Below are 27345 nucleotides of genomic sequence, written 5' to 3' on the forward strand. Positions count from 1 at the left end.
TAATAATTTTCATGAGGTCTCTTATCCCTCCCTTTTTAATTTTGTTTTTAATATTTTTAACAGTGTGAAGAAAACACAAATCTTCAGGATACTACCCGCTACCTCAAACTTCCCTTTTCCAAGGGCATCCTCCTTGGAAGTAATCATCAAGCCATCAAGGCCACAAAGGAATCTTTTTGGATAACATCTTTTCTCTGTTCGACAAAACTCACACAGAATGGTAATGTATAATGCTGTTTTATTTGAAAGCCCTTGTACTTAAGCACTCATGTGAATTTTAGTAGGCATGTTTAATAAACACCAGTGTTATATTTAAGGACTTGGCACTAGAAAAATCGTTGATCCTTCTGTTGGTCACTATTTCCAGTAAAATGGAAACCTCTGTGACCTGATGGTCTGTTAATGCATGTAATTTAAAGACTTGGGAATTATTCCAGTATTGAAACCCAAGTGCACAACACTTCAAAACCCAGCTGGTTTTTAAAAAGAGGAAGAGGGAGAGACAAAGAATACTACCACCTTAATCCCTCTTGTTTTATAGCTCCATAAACAGTGCCAATTGCAGGCTTTGGAATAAAGTCTGCTTTTTGTTTAATTAGATGGATATTGCTTTTTCTATTCTACCATACTTTTTATGTCAGTGATTGTTTAGCAAGTTATGATTAATAAAACAAGCTCTTCTCCTTGGAAAATTATCATGAAAACATCATCTGTAATGAAGGAAGGAAATTAAACATTTTTGAGTTCTTCATGGTTGCCATATAAGGCTTCTGGCTAGTATTCTGAATGCTGTATTAATAAGTCAGATTCATTATGTCAAGGAGACTCACTTCATAAGGTATTGAATCTCATAAAGTGTTCCTGTGCCTAACATTGGTAAGTGCTATCAGTTCTTTCTTCTGGGTCATAGAACAGCATTTGTAATAGTAAATGTATTTCTTGTCTTGGAACACGGCCTCAGGAAAGAAGTGAAATGTCGCCCTGTAATACTGACCTCTTTTAAGATACCTTTCAGTTTCTCTTGCTGTGCAGCCGTATCTATGTAGGACTTGGCAAATGATCCTTTCACATTTGTATTAGGTTTGTTTCTCCCCTTCCACAAGTATTTTTGGAGAAATATTTTTCAAAATCAGCTGCGTATTTTTAGTAAACTTGGTTGAAGGTAGCCATCACCAAGTTAAGAAACATCAAGAGTTTATCTATATTCAGGGGCGCCTGGGTGGCACAGCGGTTAAGCGTCTGCCTTCGGCTCAGGGTGTGATCCCGGTGTTATGGGATCGAGCCCCACATCAGGCTCCTCCGCTATGAGCCTGCTTCTTTCTCTCCCACTCCCCCTGCTTGTGCTCCCTCTCTCGCTGGCTGTCTCTATCTCTGTCGAATAAATAAATAAATAATCTTAAAAAAAAAAAGAGTTTATCTATATTCAGTGATGAATTATTTTACTTTAATACAGATTTCACTGACAGAACTCTATAATGTTTATAAAGCATTTACCAAACCTCCGGTGTCTTTTATGGTGCCAGGCTACCCTACGGAGATCATAAAGATAAAATCAACCTGCTGTTGACTCCCTTAGACAGAAATTGTATGTATCCTGTGTGGATTCGTTGTATGTCTGTCATAGAGCCTGGGTTCACATTTAACTGATTGCCTCCGGTAGAATAACTTCAGGATGTGTTAGTTATCTCTTGCTGTAGGAAGAATTACTGTAAACTTACTGGCTTAAAACAACAAACATTTATCATTGAACAATTCGGGAGGTCGGAAATCTGAAATCCTTTTCACTGGACTAAAATCAAGGTGTCAGCAGAACCACATTTCTCCTGGAAACTCTAGGGAAGAATCCTTTGCTTACCTTTTTTAGCTTCCGGGGGCCACCTGCATTCCTTGGCTCGCGGCCCTCCCTCCGTCTTCAGAGCCAGTGGCATGGCATCTTTACGTGGTTATGACTCTGACCACCTTCTGTCTCTTAAGGATCCTTGTGATTACATTGGGCCCACTAGACATTCCACAATAATTGCCCCTATTTTAAGACCTTTAACTTAATCACATCTGTGAAATCTCTTTTGTCATAAAAGGTAAACGTATTCACAGATACCAGAGATTAGGACATTGAGGTCTATGGGGCAGTTATGCTGCCAACCACACAGATAATCCTACCAATATCTTATCTGCCATCAAAATGTTTGGCCCTGAAGACTTAAACTTGTTCTTGTTCTCAGGTTTAGGACGTTACACAGAATTGTGAACATAAAACCCTACCAAATCCTAAAAATTAGAGTTGCTACTTTGTAAAAGCAGAGAACATTTTCGGGTAGATATGGATAAATAAACCTATTCAGAAATCATTATGTTAAACATCTCACTATATGGAGGGCAATGCTTGGCTCATTTTTGGACACTGAAAAGTGCTTAATTATCATTTGACTTTGATTAACCTTGTCACTGTAACACAGCTCAAAATGAACCAGGAAATAAATACTGTGTTTCAAAGAGATGGGAAAGAGGAAGAAAGTGAGTTGATCTTTCTGAAATTTACATGCTAGACACACATTTCTGTGTAGAAGTAATCCAGTTCCAAATTGGAATTAAATTGCTTTGTATTCATTTTACTCAAATTGGAAAATATACAAATCCCATTTCCATTACAATTGGGCATTTAGCAAGTGATACGGTCTCTAGGAACAGTTTCTTCCAGCAGATTTGCATTTCACGATCCCTCAAAGTGTGTCTCTTTGCACATCTTCTACACTCCAGTGTTGTTCAGGGCTGGTGTACCAGGGCTGGAGCACCTTGCCCGACATCTGTGACTGCCAGATCAAGGAGATGTTTTAAGCTTCTTAAAAGTAGGGGTCAAGGAAGAAATTATTTTACTTATTTGTTTTCTTCCTTGGGCTGTTAAACACAACTTTTCAAAAAGTTTAAAAATAAAAACAGTGCTTACATTTAGCCTAACCGTTAATTGTACAGTTGCTGACTTCCCCACATCCCCTTCTGCCCCAAATAATGGGTGGTTTATTCAGTCTCTTCCTGAGAGTGTGATTTAAAAGAAAAAGAAAAAAATACAATAAAAATAGGGATGCTGTCATCCACCTGTTTTCTAGCTCTTGGTAGATCAAACATACAGTATAATCTTAAATGCTCGTTGAATGGAATGTTTAAAATTTGCATTTTCAGCAATAGGTCACGGCTCCCAGTGTGCAACTAACGTATCTTCTGACAGCTAAAGTAGAGACCTAAGTGTCTGATTTCATTCTGAGCACTTTGTACGCATGATTAATTACATCCAGATGAACATAGTGCTTCACTCTTCCTTTTCTTCCATTATGAACAGTCTAGAGATTTATCAGACATTTTGCAGGAAAGGTCCACAGCCCCATCCCGATCTGATTGTCTGGACACCTGTCATCTCTTCTCCAGCTCTGCTGAGGACAGTGCTGTTCCTGGTTTCCCACTGCTGCCTCTGGGGCTGCCTCTCTGAGGTCTGCAGAGCCACCTCCTTCCTCTGCCCACACTCCTCACAGTGGGCTATGCCCTGGACGCCTGTGCATTGGGCTTGCTCTGAGGGGCAGGAAAGAGAGGAGGGAGATGGCGTGAGAGCTGGAATGGAGATGCAGTGGGGAGTGAGGAGTGAGTGGCAGGGATCACGCACTGGAGAACTGTGAGAGAGGCTGCCTGGGGAGGAAGGCATCCTGCAGGGGATGCAGGAAATAGGAAGCATGTGGGAAGAAGGCAGCAAACAGACGGGAGAAGAATGCTGTGCTCCCTCTGCCGTGGCAGGTCTCACTCTGTGGAAATACCTACTATTCTAAATATAACCGGTCCTTTTTAAAAAGGTCCCAATCATACCTCTGGGATGTCTGAGTTAGACATGAATATTAAACATTTTCAGGTTTTTCCTCTATGAAAATACCATAAATTTCTTTTTCAAAGTCACTATTTTTAAAATTCCCTCATTTTTCTAATTCTAAACCATCCTCTTATCCCTACCCTGTTCGATATAGGTAAATAATTCTATTTAATACTAAATTTCTAACTATTAAGTCCTTTGTGAAGTTTTTCCCTCGAATCTGGCTTTGGTGAAGGTTGCTTCTGTTTCCTCTGAAGATTCTTATGCTTTTTCTCTTCTCTCTTCACTACATCATCTTTCTTTTTCATCACAACTACTTCTTCCTTGATTTCTTATTTTTGTTTTCTTCTGGTTTTGTTTCTTCTGGTTTTTGTTGGTCTTTCTGCCTCTCAGCAAGTCCCATTTGGGTTTCTCCTGAAACGAGTGCTTTCAAGTGGACTTGACACCATTAAGCCTGGAAAATCCTTCCTTGTCAGTTCTTACCTGCTTTCATTGGCTTCCAGACACCATTGTCTCCCTGCTCCCTCTGGAGCCTAGTGAAGCTGGCCACCATGTTCAGGAGCCTTTCTAACTGCTGTCCAGGAAAGCTGTGGGAAGGATTTCTTTCCCTCACCAGGTGAAGAGGTTCTCAGATGACCCTATTAGACTCAGGCCCATGTCTTGTCAGTTCTGGAAGGGGGGGAAATCGAAGACCTGGGCCCTGCACCCGCCCAGAATCTGGGATGGATGATGACCGTGGCATCCAGGAACTGGCTCTCTCAGGTCCACGGGCTCACTAGATGATCCAACAATTGACTAGACTTGTCATCCTTGTGCAGGGGACGACCTTCTAGTCCTGCCAGGTTTGGGTCACGTTGTCAAGAAGACCTTCATTGCCAGGTAGAATTGGTTGCTAGGGGCAGCGTGCTGTGTGTTGGGGACACAAATATGAATAAAGCAGGTTCCTGACCCTCAAGAAACTCCCACTTTAAGGAGAGGAGGCAGAAAAGGATTCAACGAATATTTATCAACTGCCGGCTATGTGCCTGCTCTGTACCCATGCTAGAATACCTTAGTGCCACAATCGGCATGTTAGCTTTTTTTTTTTCTTGGAGTTTTAGGCAAAGACAAATAAACAACTGAAATAGTGAGGTCAGCACCACTGTGAGGGGAGAGCACATAGCCGGCATAGTTAGCTCAGTCTGGAGGTTTCAGAAAAGACTTCCTGGATGAAGCCATGGCTAATCTGGGAACTGAAGGATGAGTAGGAGTTTTAAGTCAAGAGCTTTGGGAAGGGAGAAATAATAAGAATACACTGTAATAAATGTCATCTTAGAGAACTGCTCCTATCTGGGGGAACCTGAAACTCGGATGACCAGAGGGCTAGGCAACACGTGTAAGAATCTCGCTTTTGCCCGTGGAACACTTTCATGTGAGGGACTGTTCTCTGCTGAGGCAATTAATCTTCCTTTTCTGTTTGGAAAGGTGATATGCTTGATCTCTTGAAATGGAGAACCCACCCAGACAAGATCACAGGTTGTCTCTCTAAAATAAAAGAAATCGATGGCTCAGAGATAGTAAAGGTATATGCTATTTTGTTATTCCTCTCTTGGAAATTCATGGAATAAAGAATATTTGGAAGGGAAGGACAGATGATATTTTCTTTATTAATTTACTTCTTTATCTAACAGTTTCTGCAAGATACACTGGATACCTTGTTTGGAATTTTAGATGAAAATTCCCAAAAATATGGGTCTAAAGTATTTGACTCTTTGGTGAGTTTAAATTCACTTTAATTATATCCTAACAATTTTGTCTCTTGGTCTTGACTTTCATAAGGCTCTTTCTGAAATGTGCACTTAGTAGCATAAGAGTCACTTGAAAAGAACCAAAAAAAAAAAAAAATCTTAATTTGCATTCAGTTTTATAAAGTTCAATTTTCTTTTTAGGTTCACATAATAAATTTGCTGCAAGATAGCAAATTCCATCATTTTAAACCTGTAATGGACACTTACATTGAGAGTCACTTTGCTGGGGCACTTGCATACAGGTAAGGCCTTTATCTTGTAATTGGTTTAGAAGCAGTTCACTTTGAGCTTTTCTACGCAGAACCAGCAATATAGGAAAATTTAAAAGGGAGTGTAGGAAGAAATGAACCACAACAACTGAAGTGTCTCTTGAGTCAGTCTCTTCCTTTCTCACACATCTTTTTTTAATGGCTGCAACTTACTTTGATTAAAAGGACAAAAAAAAAAAAAAAAAAACCTTTCTGAATTCTATTCCTAAAACCTAAAATACAGAGTGTTTTCTTCTTGTCTCTATTTCATGTGATATTCTTTCATCTGAAATGCCTGGTTATTTCAGTCTGTCTGCCAAGAATCCCATTTAACCACCACATTCCTTACTGATTCTAGAAGTCTCTAAGAAAGTGATGTGAAGGGAAAACAGCCTTTGTCGTCATAGCTTTTTAAATTCATTCATTTATCTGTTAATATTGATATTTACTGAGTCCCTACTGTGTGCCTAATGCATGCTGATTCATGTGAAGACATTAAGCAGTTCAGCCATGGACTCAAAACCTTTGATAGGAGCTGCCATTTTCACTGCTCATCCCTTCCTATTAGCTCAGATTCTGCAGGCAAGGCTACAGTGAATGAATAATGACAAGCTGTAGCTCTTACCTGCCTCCCTGCAGCCTAGCTGATACTTGCCAGAAGGCAACAGCTTCTCTCTTTCTGTGCTATGTATAACATCTTCCCAGTCTTTGGCCCTGCTTAAATACAGCCCTGGAATGTTCTCCAAAGTTCTTTCTCCCCATTCTAACACTGCTCTTGCTGTTTTGCCCACATTTTTCCTGATACCTTAAGCACTAAGGCCATGCACACGCACAATCATTTATTCCCAGAAGTGTGTTCAAAAAGATGGAATCGTGTTTTTGCCCTCCCCCCCCCATCATGTGGCATATAAAAGATAAGTAATCAAATAAGCATTTGATCCTATTACCTCGGGTATTCCCTCTCAAGGCATGTGAAGATTTAATACTCCATTTAAATGAACGGTGTGGCAACACGATTTTTACGGAGGGTGAAGTGTAATATCAGTGATAGTTTGAAACGTTCGCCTGACTCTGCCACTTGGCCTAACATTTGGGGCCCTAGTAACATCTTACCACTTGTGACTGAAATTATCAGTGGAAGCTGGAGAGGAAGGGTGTAATTTCTAACACTTTATGTTGGTCAGAAGAGCAGGGTAATCATTCCCAACAAGACAGATAAGGCCTATGGAATCTTCTCGGGCTATGGATGGTCAGAAACTCACTGATACTTATCTTCAAAATCACACTCCTGGCAGCACCCGCCTCGTACCACATCCGTGCATTCTTCCCCGACTGAGAGAAAAGAGGAGCATTTTTAAAAAATTGTTCTGTTTCTCAGAAACCAAGAACAGAACAAAAGTAAAGGTAGCAAGACTGCAGTCTTGAGAATTATTGTTGTGGGTTTTTTTCATTAATTTTTTTTTCTTTAAAGAAGAAAACAAACTTGCCTGTTTTGGAAATTGTCTTACTAAGGCACTCTGATGATAAGGCTTATTCTTCCCACAGGTCAGAGAATTAGCAAATCAATCCGTGAGCGTGTGATTTGAAGTAGGAAGATGTTGCCCTGTCCTTCCCCACACCCCCTTTGGCCTCCAGCTGAATATTTCATCCAGCTGTCTACATGGTCACTGGGGAAGAAATCCCAATTATCAATTATCCAGGATTGACCGTGGCAGTCAGACTTCCAGGCTCTTACTTGGCCAGAGGCCTTTTCTGTGGTATTTATGTTTACCCGTTGGGAAGCTTTGCCAGAAACATCAGGGGTCGATGGGATATGTCCATATTGAAGAGAATCTCAGTGGGAGGAAGTATTTCTCTCTTCATCTTCAAAGAGGGGTAGCGATGTTGGTGTGCACATTCCTAATATCATTAGACTAAGCAGTCTGACAGCAAACAGTGAGGACTGATGGGAAAAGAAGCCTCCTAGTGATAAAAGTGTTGGGTGTGTTGGCTTGTAACTGAGAACTCAACCAAGTCCACCTGCTGTCTATTTTCCCCTGTGTTTCAGAGATCTCATCAAAGTTCTCAAGTGGTATGTGGACAGGATAACGGAAGCGGAACGGCAAGAGCACATCCAGGAGGTGTTGAAGGTAGTGACACACTGGCGATAGCAGATAATGTCTAACAGAGCTGTTGCGTGATGATGCCTAAACTAATTGTTTTCCTCTACACAGACAGTAATTGGTGATGATATATTACTGGCATTCCAATTCAAGGATCTTAATCAGTTTATGCTCCTCCAGAGCTGATGAAATTTGAAAGAGACTTTGCCAGGCTCACCCACTGGAACTGCTTGGGGTTGAATCCTTATACCTCTGAGCTCCAGAACCCTTGGAGTGAAGTCTAGGGTTGGCAGGAGGGAGGTCTCGGGACAGAAGACCACTGATAGGCAGTTAAGCTTGGAAGTTCCCAGCTCTTGCTTCCAACCCCCTGATAGAGGCCATTTGAGAACGATTTGTCTGAAATGTTGACAGAGAATAGGGTGACTTGGCAGGGGTCACAGTGAGGAGACCTGAGGTGTTACTGGGTCTCACGGTTTAATGCTGCCCACGTGTCTGGGTCCTTTGTGCTCGACGGAGATGCGAACACTTCACTTGCAAACGTGTTCTTGAAGAACACAGGTTCTTAAAGGAATTGTCCGGTAGCTGCTCTGAGAGTCCTCTCATGTCCTGTCGTTGAGTGCCACTCTGTTTGATGCCCGTAGATGAAAGTAGACACGTATGCATTTTTAAAAGCAAGTGTTTTCCTAATGATAAATTTATCACCTTGGTCTGATGGAAGGTGAAATCCTAAGTGGCAAGAGCACCTGCCAGCAAAGCACAGTAATTTTTGAGAAACAGACCAGTATCTCTCTGCTAACTAAAAGTAAAAAGCTACCTGAGGATCAGAAGCATTTCGAGTTCAGACCTCTTGAGAATTACAAGGAATTTTCAAATTATCTATACATTTTTCTCTCATTAGCATCAGAGAGAAATGGCTCTTCCCCGAGAAGTAAATACTGTTTGAAAACCTCATGGGGTCTTAGCACTGAAATCAATAATTTAAAAATCTAATGTTGTCCCATGGTTTTTATGCCATGTCATTGTTAAATACTCTCGGTTTCCTTTGAGACTAACTTTTAAAACCTTTCGTTTTAAGGCACAAGAGTATATTTTTAAGTATATAGTGCAATCTCGAAGGCTCTTCTCCCTCGCCACCGGTGGACAAAACGAAGAGGAATTCCGCTGCTGCATTCAGGAGCTCCTTATGTCGGTCCGTTTCTTCCTCTCTCAAGAGAGCAAAGGGTCAGGAGCGTTGTCTCAGTCACAGGTAATGTTTGCTCATCTCCGCTCGGTAGAGCAGACAGGAGTCCGGGTTCTTCGTGCTTACGTCACAGCAGCAGCGCATGTTTTCTCCGCGAGAGCTCCATCGCTCCAGTTGACATATGCAGCACAAGCGACTTTGCAGACTTTTTAGAAGCTCCCCTCACTTCTGAGCACCAGCAGAGCAGAAGCTAGGTTGCCTTTCCTCCAGCTGTTCTCACTGTCCTTGGGGAGGCTGTTGGTCAGCCTGGATTTCGGTTCCCAAAACACATGCCGAGGAGCAGACAGGCCGTCACCGTCAGCCTGGGGGAAGGAAGTTCACTGGAGCCCGCTCGTTACTGTTGTTTACCCCAAGCCTTGCGCTGCGTTGTTACCTGTCAGCTTGAGACTCATTGTATTGGACTTGGCTAAACTGCATGTTGTTTTGTTTTATTTAACTTGACCCGAGCCGTCCTGGGGCTGATCTTATATGACCAGTACGGAGCGGCTGTTGCCAAATGCCATTACCTGGAGTAGCTCCGTGGGTTTTGTTTAAGAACAGGATTTATCCCCTTTCCAAGTAGCACGGCCCTGAGTGTGTTCTGAGCAATCATTCTCAGTATCTTACTCTGCATTTTCTTAATCCTTCCGATACACTTTTAGTTCTGATGACTTGCTTAAAAACCTGTCCGTTTGGAGAAGCAGCCTCTTTGCTGCCATCCCCTGGAGACTAGAGATTTGTAATCATTGAGAATTAGGGGAGAAAAAATGGAAGGTTAGAAGACAAAATTAACTAGAACCCTTAGAGTATCATTATAGTTTGGCGCCATTTGACATTTGGAAGGCATAACATGTAACGGTAAAACACCAGAAATGGACCAACCCTCCGATAATAGGGCTGTGCTTTTTCTGACTTTTGGGTGCTATTCCTTTTCATCTTTTCTCTACACAAGTGGACCAGTCTTACATCTGGGCAAGGATACAGTTCAGGCTCTTCTAATGACATTTGACCTCTGTTGCCAACGGCACAATCCCTGCACTTGAGGAACTTGCCAGATACCTCAAAGTCCAACTGCTCACTAGCTAAACCCTGCTTCGCAGTTGATACTTGAAAAGGATAAATGCAACAAGCTAATCATTTATTCCTTTAGATCAAAGTTCTCAGAAACTAGTCAGAAAAGTAGTTCTCACTACTTTTATAAAAGCTCTCGTATTCGAGATTTTTTATCTTAAACCTTTACTGGTTGTAGGGACAAAACATACCTAATTCACATCTGAAAAATATTCTCTTACTTTGAAGAGTAACCTTAAGTCATAGTTTCTCAATGACATGCCTTCCTAGGGACTCAAGAGGTTTTTTCCCTTCTATAAAGTTCGAGAAATATTCTTTTTCCTTAGTCATGTTTCCACTGCATCGTGGTAGTTGCCCTGAGATGACACGGGCCCATGAGATGTGATTGTTTTCTTTTAGGTTGGTGCTAAGAGAATTCATAGAAAATGACGAAGTGGTTAGTTTTCTTTATTAAGCAAAAAGGACTCTGTCCCTCTGTGTTTTGGGACAAAGGGGAATACTCTAGACCTTTTCTTATTCCAAGCTCCCTTTTGACCCCACACCTTCATAGCTCTCTTTTCTAAGAAGGAGCGTGTCACTAATCTGATTGACCCTGAGTATGACTTTTCCGTTGCTGCATAACAAATAACCGTGTGCTTAATGGCTTTAAATAACATCCGTTTATTAGTTCACAGTTCTGTGCACAAGAAGGGCTGATTGAGTTTTTTGCTTAGGGTCTCCTACAGCCAAAATCAAGGTGTTGGCCTTGATGGCTTATTTGGAAGTTCTGGGGAAGAATTCACTTTCAGAATCTCTCAAGTGTTCATAAGACTGAGATTTCCTATTTCCTTGCTTGGTTTTGGCAAGGGGTTGGAGGAGAGGAGGGGTGTTCTCAGCTCCGAGAGCCCATTTGCATTCCTTGGTATGTGGCCCCTCCATCCTCAAAGCCAGCAACAGTATGCCAGATCCTTCTCATGCTTCAAATCTCTCTGAGTTCTCCCACCATGAGCTAGAAAAAACTTCTGCTTTAAAGGGTCATGTCGTCAGGTCAGGCCCATGTGGATAATCTCCATATTTTTTAAGATCAACTCATTAGTAACCTTCATTATACCTGCAAAATCCCTTTTGCCATGTAACATAACTTAGCCACAGGGACAACACCGAGGGAAAAAGGTCTTGGGGTCATCTTAGGATTCTGCCTGTCACTTCCAGAGCCAAGGATATCCACCAGTCCGAGTCTTACTGTTGGGTTGCCTTAAAGACAAAAACCCAGTTTCCTTGCTGTCTTTTGCATTTTTCATCGTGGGCTACGACTCAGGGCAAATTCTATCTTCTGGAGGCAGAGCAGCCATCCCAGAAAACCTTCATGTTGGATCAGTTTATAGTGCCCCACAGATGGGGTCGTCCTTGTTCTCCCGGGATGCTCATTGAGTCCTCCCGCCCTAAACCCAGCTCACTAGTGACTGTCTTTCGGAGCCCTGCCCAACAGGACTGGCAGCTCACTCAGCTGCTGGAGCTGTGGCTCCTGGTTTCCCCGTCCACAGACAGATCCCTACCCTGGATCCCCAAGAGCAGAAGTGGAATGTCAGAAGGAGTTGAGGTCCAAGACCCTGCTGCAAATTCCTAATAATTCTCCATTTGTCTTGGCTATCAGGAAGGTCAAAACAAAATTAGGCTTTTCTTGTTATTTGCAGTAAAACTCCTTAACTTAGATATCTTGGTCCAACTGTCTTTCTGGCCTTATCACAAGGTGTTTGTGCCTTTATCCTTTTTAATACATGTATCTTCACTGCAGGTACATCCAAATATGTTTTTGACGTAAAGAGGTATAAATAAAGAATTAAGCAATAAATGAAAAGATTCCTGAGCAAAATCAGCATAGTAGACTTTTCAGTAATCAGAAAGCTGGGCTCATTTTATTGTATTTTATTTCCTTAATTTCATCTGTATGACTCAGCTCTTTGCTGAGAAATGAAGGTTATATAAATGTAGTCTTTAACAGGGAATACCGAGTTATTAATTTTAAATGCATTCAAGTAAATCTATAATGTTTAAGAGTCAAGGAGCACATAGCTGTTGACTGTAGCCCCTGAAGCATTTTGATGGTTCTGGCGTCAAAAACAGGTCTGGCTCTTCTGGATATTTCTGCTGCTGCTGTACAGATAAATGCCAAAACCCATGAATTTGAATTTGAGTCTGTGTTTGAATCATCAGCACATGTAGACTCGACCTACTTTCTGCTGGTGTCAGATCTCATTGGTAAGCCAGCTAGCACTTGAATATTAGCATATTAGAAACATGTGCCTCCTTCCCCCACTTCGTAGACTTGAGGCTCGTCGACGCTTCCTTCCATTGCCCTCCTTTTGTGGAATTTAAAAGACTGGGTTTGTTTTGATGTACAATCCTAGCCCAATGTGTGCCCCTTAGGATTTGATACTAGCACTTTTTTTTTCCTTAAGGAAATGGTTATCAGGCTTCTTCACTTACATAAAGAATATTGTTCTGAGTACACAGAGTGCTGGGGTTACAATAAATCTCAAAAGAACCTAAAGGTTTGTTATAATGATCTTTTGATTTTACAGGTGATAAAACTGAAACCCATGGGGCTAAAGTGACTTGTCCAAGGTCACAGAGTTGATTAGAGGCCAAGCTAGTAGTACATATAATCTGGGCCTTCTGGTTCCCTGTCTTGTTTTTTTCTTTAACCATAACTTCAGTACTTTCGGGAATCAGTGTGTTTGGTTCCTTCAAGGTAAATGAGATTTAGATGAGCTCTTCAGAAACCTTCTCCAGAAAGAAAGGAAATAGAAGTGACTGCATTCCAGGTCTTGCTGGAGCATTCTTTCCATTTGATCATGCTGCGTTTTGCTGATTCTGTGCAATTTTTTGCCAATCATTTTGCTAATGCCAGTGATTTTCCAGAATTTCCCAGTTTCATTACATTGCATCCTTGCACATTTTAAGACATGGTTATATTGTTGCATCTTTTTTTTTTAATTGCAGCCTTTTACCTTTAGGTACCAGAACCATTTTACATTCATTTTTTTAATCATTCCAAATTATTTGTCACAGTCTTAAACTCATTGACATTTTACAGCAAATTTCTCAGGGTCTATCTTGGAGCTGATTTAAATTTCTTCCTTTTAAGGCTGTGTTTCTGAGCTCCTTCCCGGCTGTGTACTCAGAGCTGCTGAAGCTCTTTGATGTCCGGGAAGTGGCCAACTTGGTGCAGGACACCCTGGGCAGTCTGCCGACCATCGTGCACGTGGATGACTCGCTGCAGGCCGTGAAACTGCAGTGCATCGGCAAGACCGTGGAGAGCCAGCTCTATACCAATCCAGGTAGGGTGGGGAGTCTCGTGAGTGAGCGTTGTTTCCGGAAAGCCGTTCCTTATCCCCGGTAGTCACAGGTCAGCAGAAGCAATTAGAGGAAGCAGAAAATGACTTTCTCAAAAGCATTGTATGTTTGGATAGTAGAGTGAATGTATTAAGTAGCCAATTTACAGCAGCATGGCTATCAAAGCTTTACTTCTAGAAAGAACAAAAACCCTAATGATTAAATTATTGATTCTAATCACAGACTAGTTGTGATGTCAGGCATGCTTATTTTCTTTTTCTTTCTTTTTTTTTTTTTTTTAAGATTTTATTTATTTATTTGACAGAGATAGAGACAGCCAGCGAGAGAGGGAACACAAGCAGGGGGAGTGGGAGAGGAAGAAGCAGGCTCCCAGCAGAGGAGCCTGATGTGGGGCTCGATCCCATAATGCCGGGATCACTCCCTGAGCCGAAGGCAGACGCTTAACCGCTGTGCCACCCAGGCGCCCCAGACATGCTTATTTTCTTGTCATAGGTTTTATTTATTTATTTTTTTAGATTTTATTTATTTATTTGAGAGAGAGAGAGAGAGAGCACATCCCCATGAAGGATGATTATGGAGAAACATAACCTCTGGGAGAAAAAAAAGCAGCTCCTGGTCAGTAGAACCCCTAGAAGCATACAGATGCTAGTAAGAGGCAAGACCTCCATCACTGCCCCAGGGGGGCGTGAGGTTTGGCTTGATGTTGAATGATTCACCATTGGAGAAATTGGAAACTTATGTATAAATGGGAAGGCACATTGGGAATAAGGCTGTCTTCATGGAAAAAAACAGCAGGCTTACCTGAGAACTGCCCAAGGCGCAAACCATCCTCTACTTAAATTACCTGGGACCCCACACTCATGTTAGGGAAACCTAGAAAGTTTCTAATAACTCTGAAATTCTATGTCGGAAACTATGGACTTGGATAATAGATGGAGCATATCTGTATTGTCCAGTCGAAATATAAGATGTTAGAAGAAAAAGAAGAGTGCGGTGCAAATAGTAGGCTCCATAGATGGTGTCAAAGGACAGGATAGGATGTCTTAGATTGTGGTTAAGAGGAGAATGTGATTCTTACAAGGGCCGTGGTACATCTCACAAATATTGGCAGATTCTGTCTAACAGGTGGGGGGAGAAGAAGGAAAATATAAAACTGTATAGCTACGGACATGGGGGACAGGGGTGCAAAGAACCATATTAAAAGGAGTTCCAGACTAATATAACAAAATAAAAATTATAAAATAAATAAATAAAGATTTAAAAAAAAAAAGGAGTTCCAGTGGTAGTCCACCAACAGCAACAGGTAAAAGTTTTTAAGTCTAATACTTTAGACCTCTACTTTTAAAAAAATGCACACACACACACACACACACACACACTTCCTACAACAGAGGAAAGGTTTTTGTTTTATTTTCAGGGTATTTGGATGCCCCACTTTTATCTTATAGCCCCAGAAGGAACTATAAGCAAATGATAGGGAATGGGTGAAAACATACTAGAAACTATAAATGGAGAAAAATGAATAGCATCACCAAAATATGGTGAAATCAGACTCGTGTTTTAGATTCAGTGTGGGGTATTAGTTTTGTATTGGTACTGGAACAGTTACTGCAAATGTAATGGTTTAAAACAACATAAACTTTGTATCTTACAGTTCCGTAGGGCAGAAGTCCAAAATGCTTCTCCCTGGGCTAAAATTAAGGTGATTAAGGTGTCCGCAGAGCTGCATTCCTTTGTGGAGGGTCTAGGAAAGGATCTGTTTTCTTGCCTTTTACAGTTTGTAGGAGCCCCCTGCACACCTTGGCTTGTGGCCCCTTCCGTCTTTAAAACCCTGCAGTGGAACATCACCAGAACTCTGACTGACTCTCTTGGCTCTTTCACTTTCAAGGACCCCTGTGTTTATACTGGGCCCATCCAGATAATCCAGGGTCATCTCATCATCTCATCATCTCAAGACCCTTAATTTAATCACTTCTGTGAAGTCTGTATTGCCCTTATATATTCACAGGTTCTGGGAATTAAGGCCTGAACATCTTCGGGAGATCATTATTCTGTCTATCCCATATGGGTAAAGCAGACAGACTCAAAAGCTTGTTGTAGCTCACGTGCATATCAGAAGGGAAAAAACACTTAGAAATGTCTACGTTTTATTTATGGATTGAAAGTTTAAAAAATAAGACTCCGAGCACTGCATTTGTGTGAGTATATACATCTTAGCCAGAAGCATGTTATAAATGACACTTTTCTGACTTAAAATTACAAATCTAAAATAGGACAAGATAAAGAAGAGAAAAGGACATTACAGGGTGTCAGCTGGATACATAATCAGTCAAAGATCACACACTGAGTTTTTGACAGTTCCTGTTTCTCAGAACCTAGAGCATGGTGAAGACAGTTGCTACTCTGAGCTTAATTCTGATCAGCAAAGAAATGGTTAGTGAGATAGAAGTGAGAAGGATCTGAGAACGTGACCTTATTTCTGAGAGTTGATATTATCCAGAGAGAGGAGTACAGAGTATAGTCGGCCCACACTTTTAAGAAAATAAATTTCAAAACATTTTAGAAAAAAAAGACTAGATGTTAAAAGCTCCCCAGGAAAGACAGATAGTTCTAACAGTTGTCTTTGTGCTCGAAGACTGTGTTAGAGTTCTCCAGAGAAGCAGACCCGATAGAGGGTGTGTGTGTGTGTGTGTGTGTGTGTGTGTGTGTGTGTGTGTGTGTGTGTACAAGGTTTCTTACAAGGAATGAGCTCAAATGATGATGGAGGCTGAGAATTCCTAACATCTGCAGTTGGTCAGCTGGAGACCTGAGAGAGCCAGTGGTGGAAGTTGTAGTCTGGGTCTGAAGGCAGAAGACTGATGTCTCTGCTCAAAGAAAGGCAGAGAGAGCAAATTCTCCATTTTGTCTCCTTTGCTTCTTTTCAGGCCTTGAGTGCATTGGATGAGACCCACCCACGTTGAAGAGGGCAGTCTGCTTTATTCAGGCTGCCAATTCCAATGTTAATCTCATCCAGAAATGCTCTCACAGACACACCCAGGATAGTGTTTAACCAAATATCTGGGTACCCCATGGCACAGTCAGGTTGAGGCATAAAAACCAACACAAATCCCAGGGAGAAAAAAAAGCAGAGGAAGCCTGCATAGGAACCCGGATGACTATAGAATACTCCTGGTTGAGGTTAGATGAGAAATTAATACAGAGAAAAGACAAAGGGACACATATAGTCAACACCAAAACAAGGGAATGACAAAAGTCATAGGAAGATTCAAGCTAGGTTGAGTTGGGGGTCCGTGGGCAACCTGAGGGCTGGAGTCATTCCACAGCCAGGCAGAATCACCCCCCCCCCCATCGGTCACACCCCAAGGTCAGAGTTTAGGGCATCTGGTCATATCTGAAGGCCAGCACTAAGATTGGGAATCTATGTAGATCAGTATTTGATGTCTAAGTCATCTGGGGTCCAGGCAGACATATTTAAAGTATAAAAATTAAACAACTCATTTTCACTTTCTCCTTACAATTCTATTCCTCCTGTTTCCTGAGGGCCATGAAAGGGTCTAAATTTTGGAGAAGACCACTTTGGCAATGACAGAGTAGTTTTGAAGTACAGAGGTTGGGGAGGAAGATGGAAGCATCACCAAAGTCATAGTCGACCCTAAGTTTTATCTGTGTAAAAATAAATGGCAACGTCTAGGCCCAATTTAAATTGTTTTCTTATCTTTTTTCCTGAACTTTTCAATACTGATTGGCATGAGCAAGCGCATTACTGGGGAATGGTTGAAAGCTGGGTCTTCTCATTTCTTCCACCTCACTCATCCACATCGACGCTGATTTCCAGGGGAAATCGGGGCCGGGATGTGTGTCCTGGTTTCAGTTCTATGAACAGCTGCACTCCTTGCAGCAAGGGGTTGGGAGTAGCTGCTTTCCCCTGGCGGCCCAGGCTGAGGACCCGCAGAGGGAGTCACTGTAAGCCAGACCCTGAGATTGTGCGTCCTACTCTCTTCCCGTTTTAGCCATGTTGAGACATGAGGACACAGGGATCTCTGTTTCAGCGGCCCCTCATATCCAGTAGACTCGTGGTGTCGTTCATTCGTTCAACAAATGTGTATTGTGGGCAGAACCCACGCCAGGTATGATGTTAGAGCTGTTTGTAGCAAGTGGAACATCCAGTTCTTGCCCTCAGTCTGCTGCTGGTCTACCCTGAAAGCTGACTTCGAACAAGGAGTGACGATTGATAAGGTGCAGCAGTTGTGACTTGGGAAGGGAAGGAGGTGCTGTGTAGCAGGGAGGCCTGAATGAGAATTGGGGTTCATCCCACCTACTTCACTTGAGTTTGTGGTCCATGCGCTGACCCCACTCTCCCATTTGTATTTCTAGGCCATGTCTCCCCTCTAGGCTCCAAACCTGAGTAGCCATCTGTCCTTGGCTTCTCCACACACATGACTCACAGGCATCTCAAACCCCTGTCCCTCTAAGCCGGCTCCTCCCGGCTCAGTATATGGCAGCACCAAGCCCTAGAAAGCTCAGAGCTGTCCTTGAATCCCTCTTCTCCCTTCTGCCCTCCATCTCCACCGCTCCTGAGGCTACTCTTGGGCCTCCACAGCATCTCATATCTGGCGGTCCCCCTCCCCCCCAGCCTGCCGCAGTCCGTTTTGCACTGCTGTCTTGCCTGCATTCCCTCGGGCATGTCCATACTTGCTTCCCTTTCCTTTCTCCCATCCATCTGTGCAGCCAGAGTTCCCTCCCGGAAACTCACACCAGATGATGTCACTCCCAGCTCCCTTGCTCACATCCCCTGGCTGTGCTCTGTTTTGAGGACACAGAGGAGAATTGATCTTTCAGGCCCTGTGACCTCACCCTGCCCACCTCCCTGGTCGCACCTCTTAATGCTTCATTCTGCTCAAACCCACGCTGTCCTCTGCTCTCCCATCCCAGATGATCGCCCTTCACCCTGCTGGGCTCAGTTTAACCCTCATTTTCTCAAGCATCCCCTCTCTGCCCTGCTCACTCATATGTCTCTCTCATGCTCGTTTTGCTCTTTGCTTCTTGGAACAACTAACAGGGCTATAACTGAATAAAGAATTGGGTTTAGTTGTTTAAAGTCTGTCTTCATCCCTTGGTCCAGAAGGAAAACCTCGGAGGGCAGGGACTTTATCTGTCCTGATCACAGTGATCTCTCCAGCTTCCAGAACTGTGCCTGGTGCATGGTAGGTGTTTGGTAGAGGTTTCACGAATGAATACTACGGAGTGGGTCATGCATTCGGGATCAGGATTGAGCAGCAATAGGTATTAAATAAATGGTGTATATTAAAAAAAAACTCACTGGAAAAGTGAATTTTGAGCTAAAGATGAACACGAGTATGACAACAGAACAGCGTGGGCTGGGGGAGGCCCAGACCAGAGGCCGAGCACAATGGTTAAAAGTAGCAAGTGTTCATAGCATCTGGTTTGCTTTAGGAAGGGCGCCCCATGGTGGAGGCATCCAGGGTGGGGTGAAATCTCAGTCAGAGATCATCCTTCGGCCTCTCCTGTCATTTTCCTCTGTGTTCCTGACATTGTCTGCGTGAGAACATAGCCCCTGCATTGTCTGCTGTCCTTTCCATTCTGAGTGCCGTCTGTCCTCCAGCGTGTGAAAGGCTCGTTGGCAGGTTTCCTTGCGGTCTGTGACATTGGCATTTCAGTTACTGCTGGCTTTGATCACCAAGGCCCAACCTAGCTCTGAATTCAGGTGTTGTGCCATGCCGTGGCTTCTCTGCAGACAGCAGCTCGCCGGGGCCTGATCGCTGCCCACCTCCTGCATAATGTGGTGTCCATTCCCCCCCCCCCCGAGCTGCCTGGGAGCAGCGGCAGAGGTCCGCCTGCCAGTGTCCAGCTCACGCTGCGCCCAGGTGTGGAGAGTAACTGGCCGCCGTGCGCGGCACTGCAGGACTCCTCAACCCTGCTCCCCTGTGGACAGATGCTGACTTCAGGGATCCTTGTCTAAGTCTTTGTTGGTAGAGGAGGTAGCGATCAGTTTGAGTTCCTTCAAAATTAACCTCAAGTAGGAAATCTACCAGCTTTTCACAGCTGCTTCTCCTCCTTCCTAGCCCCACACCCACTGAGAATTACTAATGGGAGTTGGTTTTATCCACGCAAGTGCGTATGGGCAAAATAAAAAGTAAATGAGAGTCGCTCCTTTATACGCTCAATGAGATACATAATACAGTGAGCTTTGTCTGAGATGTGCAATATGCATGTGTTGACCCTGGCAAGGACAAACCGCATAACAGATTCTTTTGTTAAATGTATGGAAACTTAGTGTCTGTTCAACTGTGGGTTTTCTTTTTTTCCCTTTGGTCTTGCTTGATGAGTCCAGGTGTTTCCTTTTGAAGGTAAGAATTAGCATTTTAGCCAGTCAGCTTTTTTGGCATTTATCCGCCGATTGTATCATTTGCATTGGCTGACATTGCCTAGTAATGGAGAAAAAGCGAATCTGCACTTTAGGTAGTTGTACATTTCTTTTTATGCACACCACACACGAGTTCTTTGTCTACCTTCCTTTTTTTTTTTTTTTTTTTTTTTTTTTTGCAGTAGATACTGTCTTAACAGTTGGTTGCAAATTGAATTTTTAGAAATCAAATTCTGTCTGCAGGAACATATCAGATAAGCTTTATCTTCCTTCCTAATTAATCACCAGCAGGCAGTGACTCCTGTCCTGCAATCTCTTAGATTCTTTTCCTTGGTTCTTTCTGTCAAGTAATTGATTTGTAAATGAGTATTTACGTTTCCCGGTCAGGCTTACTGTTTAAAGGAAGCCTGCAATGAATTATTTCACAAGTTTGGATTTTCATGTTCTTTGTTGCCAAAAGTGAAGAAGGCGTGCCTTGTGTGATTTGTTTTAATAGTAAACCTAAGGCCAAACCCCCTTGTGTTGCTAAAGCAGGAAGAGAAACCATGCAAACACTGGGAATCGGCCCTTTCCCAGTCACGAATATTTTGCATATATTCTTTTAGCTATGGAAGTATCTTCTCATACTGGCTAGGAGTCTACTACAGCGTTGAATTGAGTGGTGAGCTTGGCCATCCTTGCCTTCATTTTTATCTTAAAGAGAAGGCCTTCAGTCTTTCACTGTTAAGTATTCTGGTAGCTAAAGGTAGGCATTTCAGGGGCACCTGGGTGGTTCAGTCGGTTAAGCATCTGCCTTCCGCTCCGGTAATGATCCCAGGGTCTCAGCCCTGAGCCTCAGGCACTCTGCTCAGCAGGGAGTCTGTTTCTCCCTCCCCCTCTGCCCCTCCCTACCCCACCCCCTGCTCATGTTCTGTCTCTTTCCAAAAAAATCTTAAAAAAAAAAAAAAATACGGGGCGCCTGGGTGGCTCAGTCATTAAGTGTCTGCCTTTGGCTAAGGTCATGATCCCAGCATTCTGGGATCCAGCCCCACATCGGGCTCCCTGCTCAGCAGGAAGCCTGCTTCTCCCTCTCCCACTCCCCCTGCTTGTGTTCCCTCTCTCGCTGCCTCTCGGTCAAATAAATAAATAAAATCTTTAAAAAAAATTTAAAAAAATAAAATAAAGGTAGGTATTTCATTAATGCTCGTTATCAATTTGGGAAAATTACCTTCTATTATTAGCTTCCTGACAGTTTTTATCATGAATGGATGCTGGGTTTTGCACATTTTTTTCTACATCTGTTAATACAGTGAATTAATATCGATTGATTGACTTTCAAATGTTATACCAAACTTGCCTTCATGATAAACCCTGTTTATCATGGTTATATATATGTGTATACACACACACACACACACATATATGTATATATAAAACTAGATTTATTTTGCTAAAATTTTATAAGGATTTTTGCATCTGTATTCATGAGAGATAGCAATCTATAGTTTTATTGTCTTGGAATACCTCTGACTAATTTTGGCATCAATAATGCTGGCCTCCTAAGAAGAGTTAGTTGTGTTCTCTGTTTATTCTATTTTCTGGGAGAATTTTTGTAGACTTGATGTGATTCCTTCCATAAATGCTTTGCAGAATTCATAGAAGTCATCTGTGCCTGACATTTTTCTTGTGGAAAATTTCTTAACTACAAGTTCAGTTTCTTTAATAGGTGTAGTGTTATTTAAGCCGTCCATTGTTTCTTGAGTGAGTCAAGTTGAATTATAATTTATGCAACTATTTATAAGACACATGGGTTTTAATAAATCAAGAATAATCCATCTAAATTGTTGAACTGTTGACATCTTTTAAAAAACCAAGCAGATTGGGGAAGGGGTCTAGGGCATTTGCAAGTGGGCACATCCACAAATAATATGACCATTATGGGCACATAATAGACAGTAATTTTGTGCTTATCACATCCTGTTGAAAAGCAAACACTCAGGACAATAAGCATAATTACTTGTTACTTTTCTAAAAGATTGAAATAAATACTACATGAGTCAGTTGCCTTTCTATTTCAAATACCTATTTAATGACAAAGTAGGGATAAATAAAAGACTTCCAGTAATGGAGGAATGATACTTATACAGTAAAAATTCACTGTTTATGGATTCAGTTACTAAAATGTATTTGTAACCTCAAAATCAATACTTGTGACACTCTCACATTCATTTGTGGCCATGCACAGAGCCCTGACAAATTTGAGTAGCAGAACGCACACGTTCCCAGCTGAGATTAAACTCGGTAATGCTCTGCCTTCCTTTCCACGCTCATACAGGGATAACTAGACGATGGAGCAGTAGGGGGCAGTGCAGCCCAGCGCAAGAACCTCCAGCTTTGGGGCCACTTGATAGTTTGAATCCCACCTGTGGCCCCTCTCAGTGGGGTAGCCTCAGGCAATGTCACTTAATGCTTCTGAACATCTTTTTCTCTTTTGTAACATAAAGGAAATAGAATCTGACTGGATGAGTTGTTTTTAGGATTTAATATTGTTATCAATATGGGATATGTATTGTATCTATATATATATGGCTCCTGTGAGACATGAGACGTTATTGGCTGTTTCATTGTTTCCAGTGACTTGTTAGAACTTACCCAGCATGAATCACAAGAATCCATTGTATTTATCTTTCTTCCCTGATGAAAGTATGCAAGTATGATTTTCAGATGTTTAACAAACCTTGCTTTTAAGATAAGCCTGTCTGGTTGTGAAATAATACGTATTTACATGTTGCCAGAATTGATTTGCTAAAGTTGTAAAAAGCATTTTCGTATCTATGGTTGGTAAAGGAATTTTTTTTTTAATGTGTAATCTCACAAGTTTAGGAGCATGGGAGAGGAGATAACATAAAAATATCAACAGTTTTTACAAAGTTGAGTGGTAGCTGACAGCAGACAAGAGAAAGCGGACGCACACAGGTGTGTGGAGTTGGAATAGAGCCAAGGAACAAACTCATTTACTCCGCAGAACTGCAGACAGCTCAGGGTGGTTTCAGAAAGAATCAGGAATGGAGGATATCAGTTATCCAGGGGCACCTGGCTGGCTCAGTTGGAAGAGCATGCAACGCTTGATCTTAGGGTCGTGAGTTCAAGCCCCACATTGGGTGTAGAGATAACTAAAAAATTATGAAAAATAAAAAGAAAATACCAGATATCTGAAGATTAAGGGTTCTGGAAATATGAAAATTGGATTTAAAAAATCCTTAGAAGGAGTAGTTAGCGCCCTGCCTGCCCCCTTCTCTAAATCAGCCAAAAATGGGAAGTTCACTCTCCAAAGAAAGTGAATGAGATATGCCTAGATTGAGGAGATCAGACACTGCTGAATTTGAGAATGGGGATCCACACCATAAGCAGGACCTCACAATTAAACAGAGAGACCCCTACCTGCCCCTTCCTTTCTTGATTTCAAATGACTAAAAGATGATGATTTCATGCTCCCCAGAGAGGAGTTTGCCAGATTCCTCCGTAGAGAAAGTGACCAGCCCAAGAAAAGATGTCTCAGATTCTGAATTTTGGGGGTCCCTTGATGAAACATCTGGATGCCTTCCCTCCCTGCTGTGAAGCTTCACCAGTTCACAAGCTTTCCGAGGCACACAGTTGTGGTTTTTTTCCCCACTTAGCATTTTAGTGCTTTGCTTGTAAAGACAGACAATAACAATCCTCAGATACTTGTAGAAATACCTTTAATTTGAAAGCAGAGACCAAAATGAAGAAACAGAAAAAAGAACTTAGAAGAAAAAGATAATTCAAGGAGAGGAAAAAAAAAATCACAAAATTGTCTGTGACTAACCCGAGAGAAAAATCCATGAGACATGCTATAAAAGGATATCATTCAGAGAAATAAACAGGAGTGGCTGCATAATGAAAATACAACACCTCTTCCTTGCAAATGATTAGGAATTTCATGCTGGGAGCACAGAGCATGAAACCAAGCGTGGGGCCCTTCCGAGCACAGGCACCTGTGTGGTGTCACAGGTGCCACACACCTGCGACACCAGCCTTGGAAACAAGAAAGAACGCTAAGAACGTCGAAGGGCTGGAAGATAAGGAAGTTGGACAAGAGGATGAAAAAATACTCGAGAAGATAGTTTAAGACATTCATAATGTCAGTGTAGTCAGAGCTCCAGACAGAGGACAGAAAAACTAGAGAGAAGGAAATAATCCTACTAGGATTTCAAGGCAAGTACCCAGAGCTGAAGGACACAAGTTTATAGATTTCAGGGGCCAAGGCAAGGTACACAATCAGGAAATTTTGAATTATCAGGAATTATTTCCTGAAAGCTTTCAAAGACAGATAAGCCAAGGTGAAACAAAAATGGGGTCATGTGCAAAGCACTGGAAATCAGAATGGTAGCAAATACAAAATGTTAATTTAGCCAGAAATTGTGATAGGATTTGTGATAGAATTGTGATAGGAAGAAAAGAGGGTAAATCTATAGTAAGAAGTCAGTAGATGGTCGATCTCAATGAGAAATCAGAAAACAGCCAGATAAGTATGCCATGTAAATATTTGGAGGTAAAACAATTTAAAAAATAACCTATTTCAACATGAGAATCAAAGGCCTCTTGAATGCAGGAATCATGGATTAGGGAAAGGAACCACTGTTTTTCAGTACCATTCATGTACCTTTTAACTCTGTGTTGATCATTTAACAATTACAATTAGATTAAAGAATAGATAAGGATTTGCATGAGGTTGGCGTGGGACTGCACAGATGTGACGCTAACGCTTCTTCTCTCTCCAGATTCCAGGTACATTCTCTTGCCTGTCGTGTTACATCACCTCCACATGCACCTGCAAGAACAGAAGGACCTGATCATGTGTGCACGTATCCTTAGCAACGTATTTTGTCTCATCAAGAAAAATAGCTCAGTAAGTAAATACAGGCCATAGTATGCAGTTCCCATCCAATGGCTTCTGGAAATAAAAATGTTAAAGTCTTCAAAGAAACCACCCTGAAGAGTAACGCTCTGAGACTCTCACTTTTACTTCCAGCTGGGTTGGACATTTTGCTTTTCCTCTGAAATAATTTTTTTTTTAACCTTGTAAGATTGCTACAACCCCAAATAACCTGGGTTTCCTAAACTTGTATTTCGAGAAAGAACTGAATACCCAGTGAGAAAAATTAGAAATCTCAAAGCCTCCCACATGTGTCTTTAATCTTGATATGATGAATACTCTGTGGCAAGAATAAATTACTGCCTGCAAAGTGAAGTCTTTTTGGACCCATTCTGTGGAAGGCTGCATGGTGATGCTCAGAGCTTGGTCATGGCCCTTGGGCCCTGCCCTGCAGAAACTGAAAGCAGAGGAAAGCCCCAGGAGACCGATCGTATCTTGTACCGTAGTCATTACTCAGCCCCAGCAGTAATCACTAAATTGTTACAGATTTGGGAATTCCTGTGCACGTAACTGGCTCTTGCTGCATGTAGCACGGTTGCATTAGAGGATGCAGGGCAAATAAAGAAAAGTCACATGCTTACGTATACATGGGGACAACTCTGAGTATTCATGTCCATGGCTCACGGGGCTGATGTGAAATTCACATGTAAAGATGTTCTGTTCTAGTTCTGTCACTTTGCAGCTGTGAATTGGCACCGTACTCTTCGACAGCTTGTCCAGAGCAGTGCTGGGGCTCCTGTTTCTCTGCCTCCCTGCTACTGCTCTGCTACAGTTTGCCCATGTTTGTCACTCTTACTTACGATCGCTTTCTGAAGGGCTCCGCGTTGAGCTGGCATGGAACCCCAGTGGAAGGAATGAGGAGAGGGCCCCAGCACTGTGGGAACAGAGTTGGTACCTGAGAGGAAAGGGTCAGAAACTCTGTGTATAAAAGTGTAATAGAGAGACCTGCCTGGGGAGGGACGACTGATTTTTACACATCCCCAGGATCCCCAGGCTCCATAGTTGGGCTGGGACTGGGGAGAAGAGTGATGACAGGGGGAAAATGTTAGTTTTGCTTAAAACATCTCTATATAATTCTGCTAAGTGTGATAGTTCACTGCAGAAAACTGAAAACAAATAGCAGTAGGGAAAAAGACTTTTTAAAAATTTCTCCTGTCTATTTAAGTTTGAAGTTACAGTCAGCGTTTGGACTTACCTGATAAGGAATTCAGAACAGAAACTCTGCTCTGTGGGGGAAACCTTGGTAGTTTTCTTGCAAGTGTAAGAAAGTTTATCACAACTCTGGCCAAAAAGCTGTTTCGAACTCATACTTTGTAAAAGTTTTTGTTTGTTTGGCTGGTTCTCTTTTGGAAAGGCAGGAAGCCTTTGACAGAGTTTTGTCTTGCGCGAGTATAAGAATCCAGCTCTGCTCATACAGTCAGTGCAGAGCTATTTGGGTCTCTCTCTCAAGTCCTGGGGGCTTGGATACACATATTAGTTTTGCTTTAGGGAAGCAGGGCCCACCGCGGCCACTGACCTTCGGTCCAGTCTGGATCTCATGGTGTTCATCTATACTGGACGCTGTTTGCTCATCTTATGTGGAGGATATTCTAAAGATCATTTTTATAGGAATAGTCATTTGCATTTAAGAGTTTTGGAAAATGACCTGTGCAGCTCAAGTGATGACAAGAGTATATGTAAGCACAATCTGAAATCAAAACAATTCAGGACTTTGGGAACCAGGAGGGGCTTTCAGTGAGGAATCCGGCTTGGAGAGGCGAACTGCCTGGGCCCCGTCACACACTGTGTCTGTGCCTAGCTCGTGCTCTGAATTCGTCTGCTCTGCTTTCCAGAACATCACCCGCCTTCTCATTTGTATGTCCAGTATCCACTGCACAGCCTAGTTGGGTATTCTTGGGTAAGCTGTGCGTTTCTCTGTGCTTTGTTTTCTGTAAAAGAAGGCCATTTACTTAGGTGACATAGGTGAGTTCCAGTTCTGTCAAGTTCTCGAATCCCCTGATTTTTGATTCTGTATTTGGAAATGTGGGGGGGTTTCCCCCCTTTTCCATTAAAGAGAGATTAATACATATATTAAGCCACCATTTCCTGAACTCCTTATTTTTTTCTCTTAAGGAAAAATCTGTGTTGGAGGAAATAGATGTGATAGTGGCCAGCCTGCTGGACATCCTGCTGAGAACCATATTGGAGATCACCAGTCGACCGCAGCCGTCCGGCTCCGCCATGCGGCTCCAGTTCCAGGATGTCACTGTAAGATCATAAAGCTAATGGCACACGGAACAGAGCACAGTTGTGCTTGTAAAAGCTTCAGTCACATTGAGGGTGGGTTGCTATAGGAATCTGGGAAATCTGCCCTTGGGAGGGTGACCCTCGGGTATTTCAAATACACAGTAAGTTACTTATATTTTACCAGG

The 27345-nt window shown here is 42.4% G+C and overlaps 1 protein-coding gene across 1 annotated transcript in view; it reads left to right on the plus strand.

Annotated features, from left to right (window-relative positions):
- The window catches only part of DOCK4 (dedicator of cytokinesis 4), a 409266-nt gene that overhangs the window by 275353 nt on the left and 106568 nt on the right, over nucleotides 1-27345 (plus strand). The window contains exons 17-25 of the mRNA XM_040644086.1: nucleotides 64-220; nucleotides 5315-5412; nucleotides 5521-5604; nucleotides 5779-5879; nucleotides 7933-8014; nucleotides 9063-9233; nucleotides 13405-13597; nucleotides 24780-24907; nucleotides 27047-27181. Coding sequence (XP_040500020.1) covers nucleotides 64-220; nucleotides 5315-5412; nucleotides 5521-5604; nucleotides 5779-5879; nucleotides 7933-8014; nucleotides 9063-9233; nucleotides 13405-13597; nucleotides 24780-24907; nucleotides 27047-27181 — 1149 coding nt within the window. The remainder of the gene's footprint in view (nucleotides 1-63; nucleotides 221-5314; nucleotides 5413-5520; nucleotides 5605-5778; nucleotides 5880-7932; nucleotides 8015-9062; nucleotides 9234-13404; nucleotides 13598-24779; nucleotides 24908-27046; nucleotides 27182-27345) is intronic.

The sequence above is a fragment of the Ursus maritimus genome, unplaced genomic scaffold, assembly GCF_017311325.1.
Source record: "Ursus maritimus isolate PB19 unplaced genomic scaffold, ASM1731132v1 scaffold_3, whole genome shotgun sequence".
NCBI classification, from domain to species: Eukaryota; Metazoa; Chordata; class Mammalia; order Carnivora; family Ursidae; genus Ursus; species Ursus maritimus.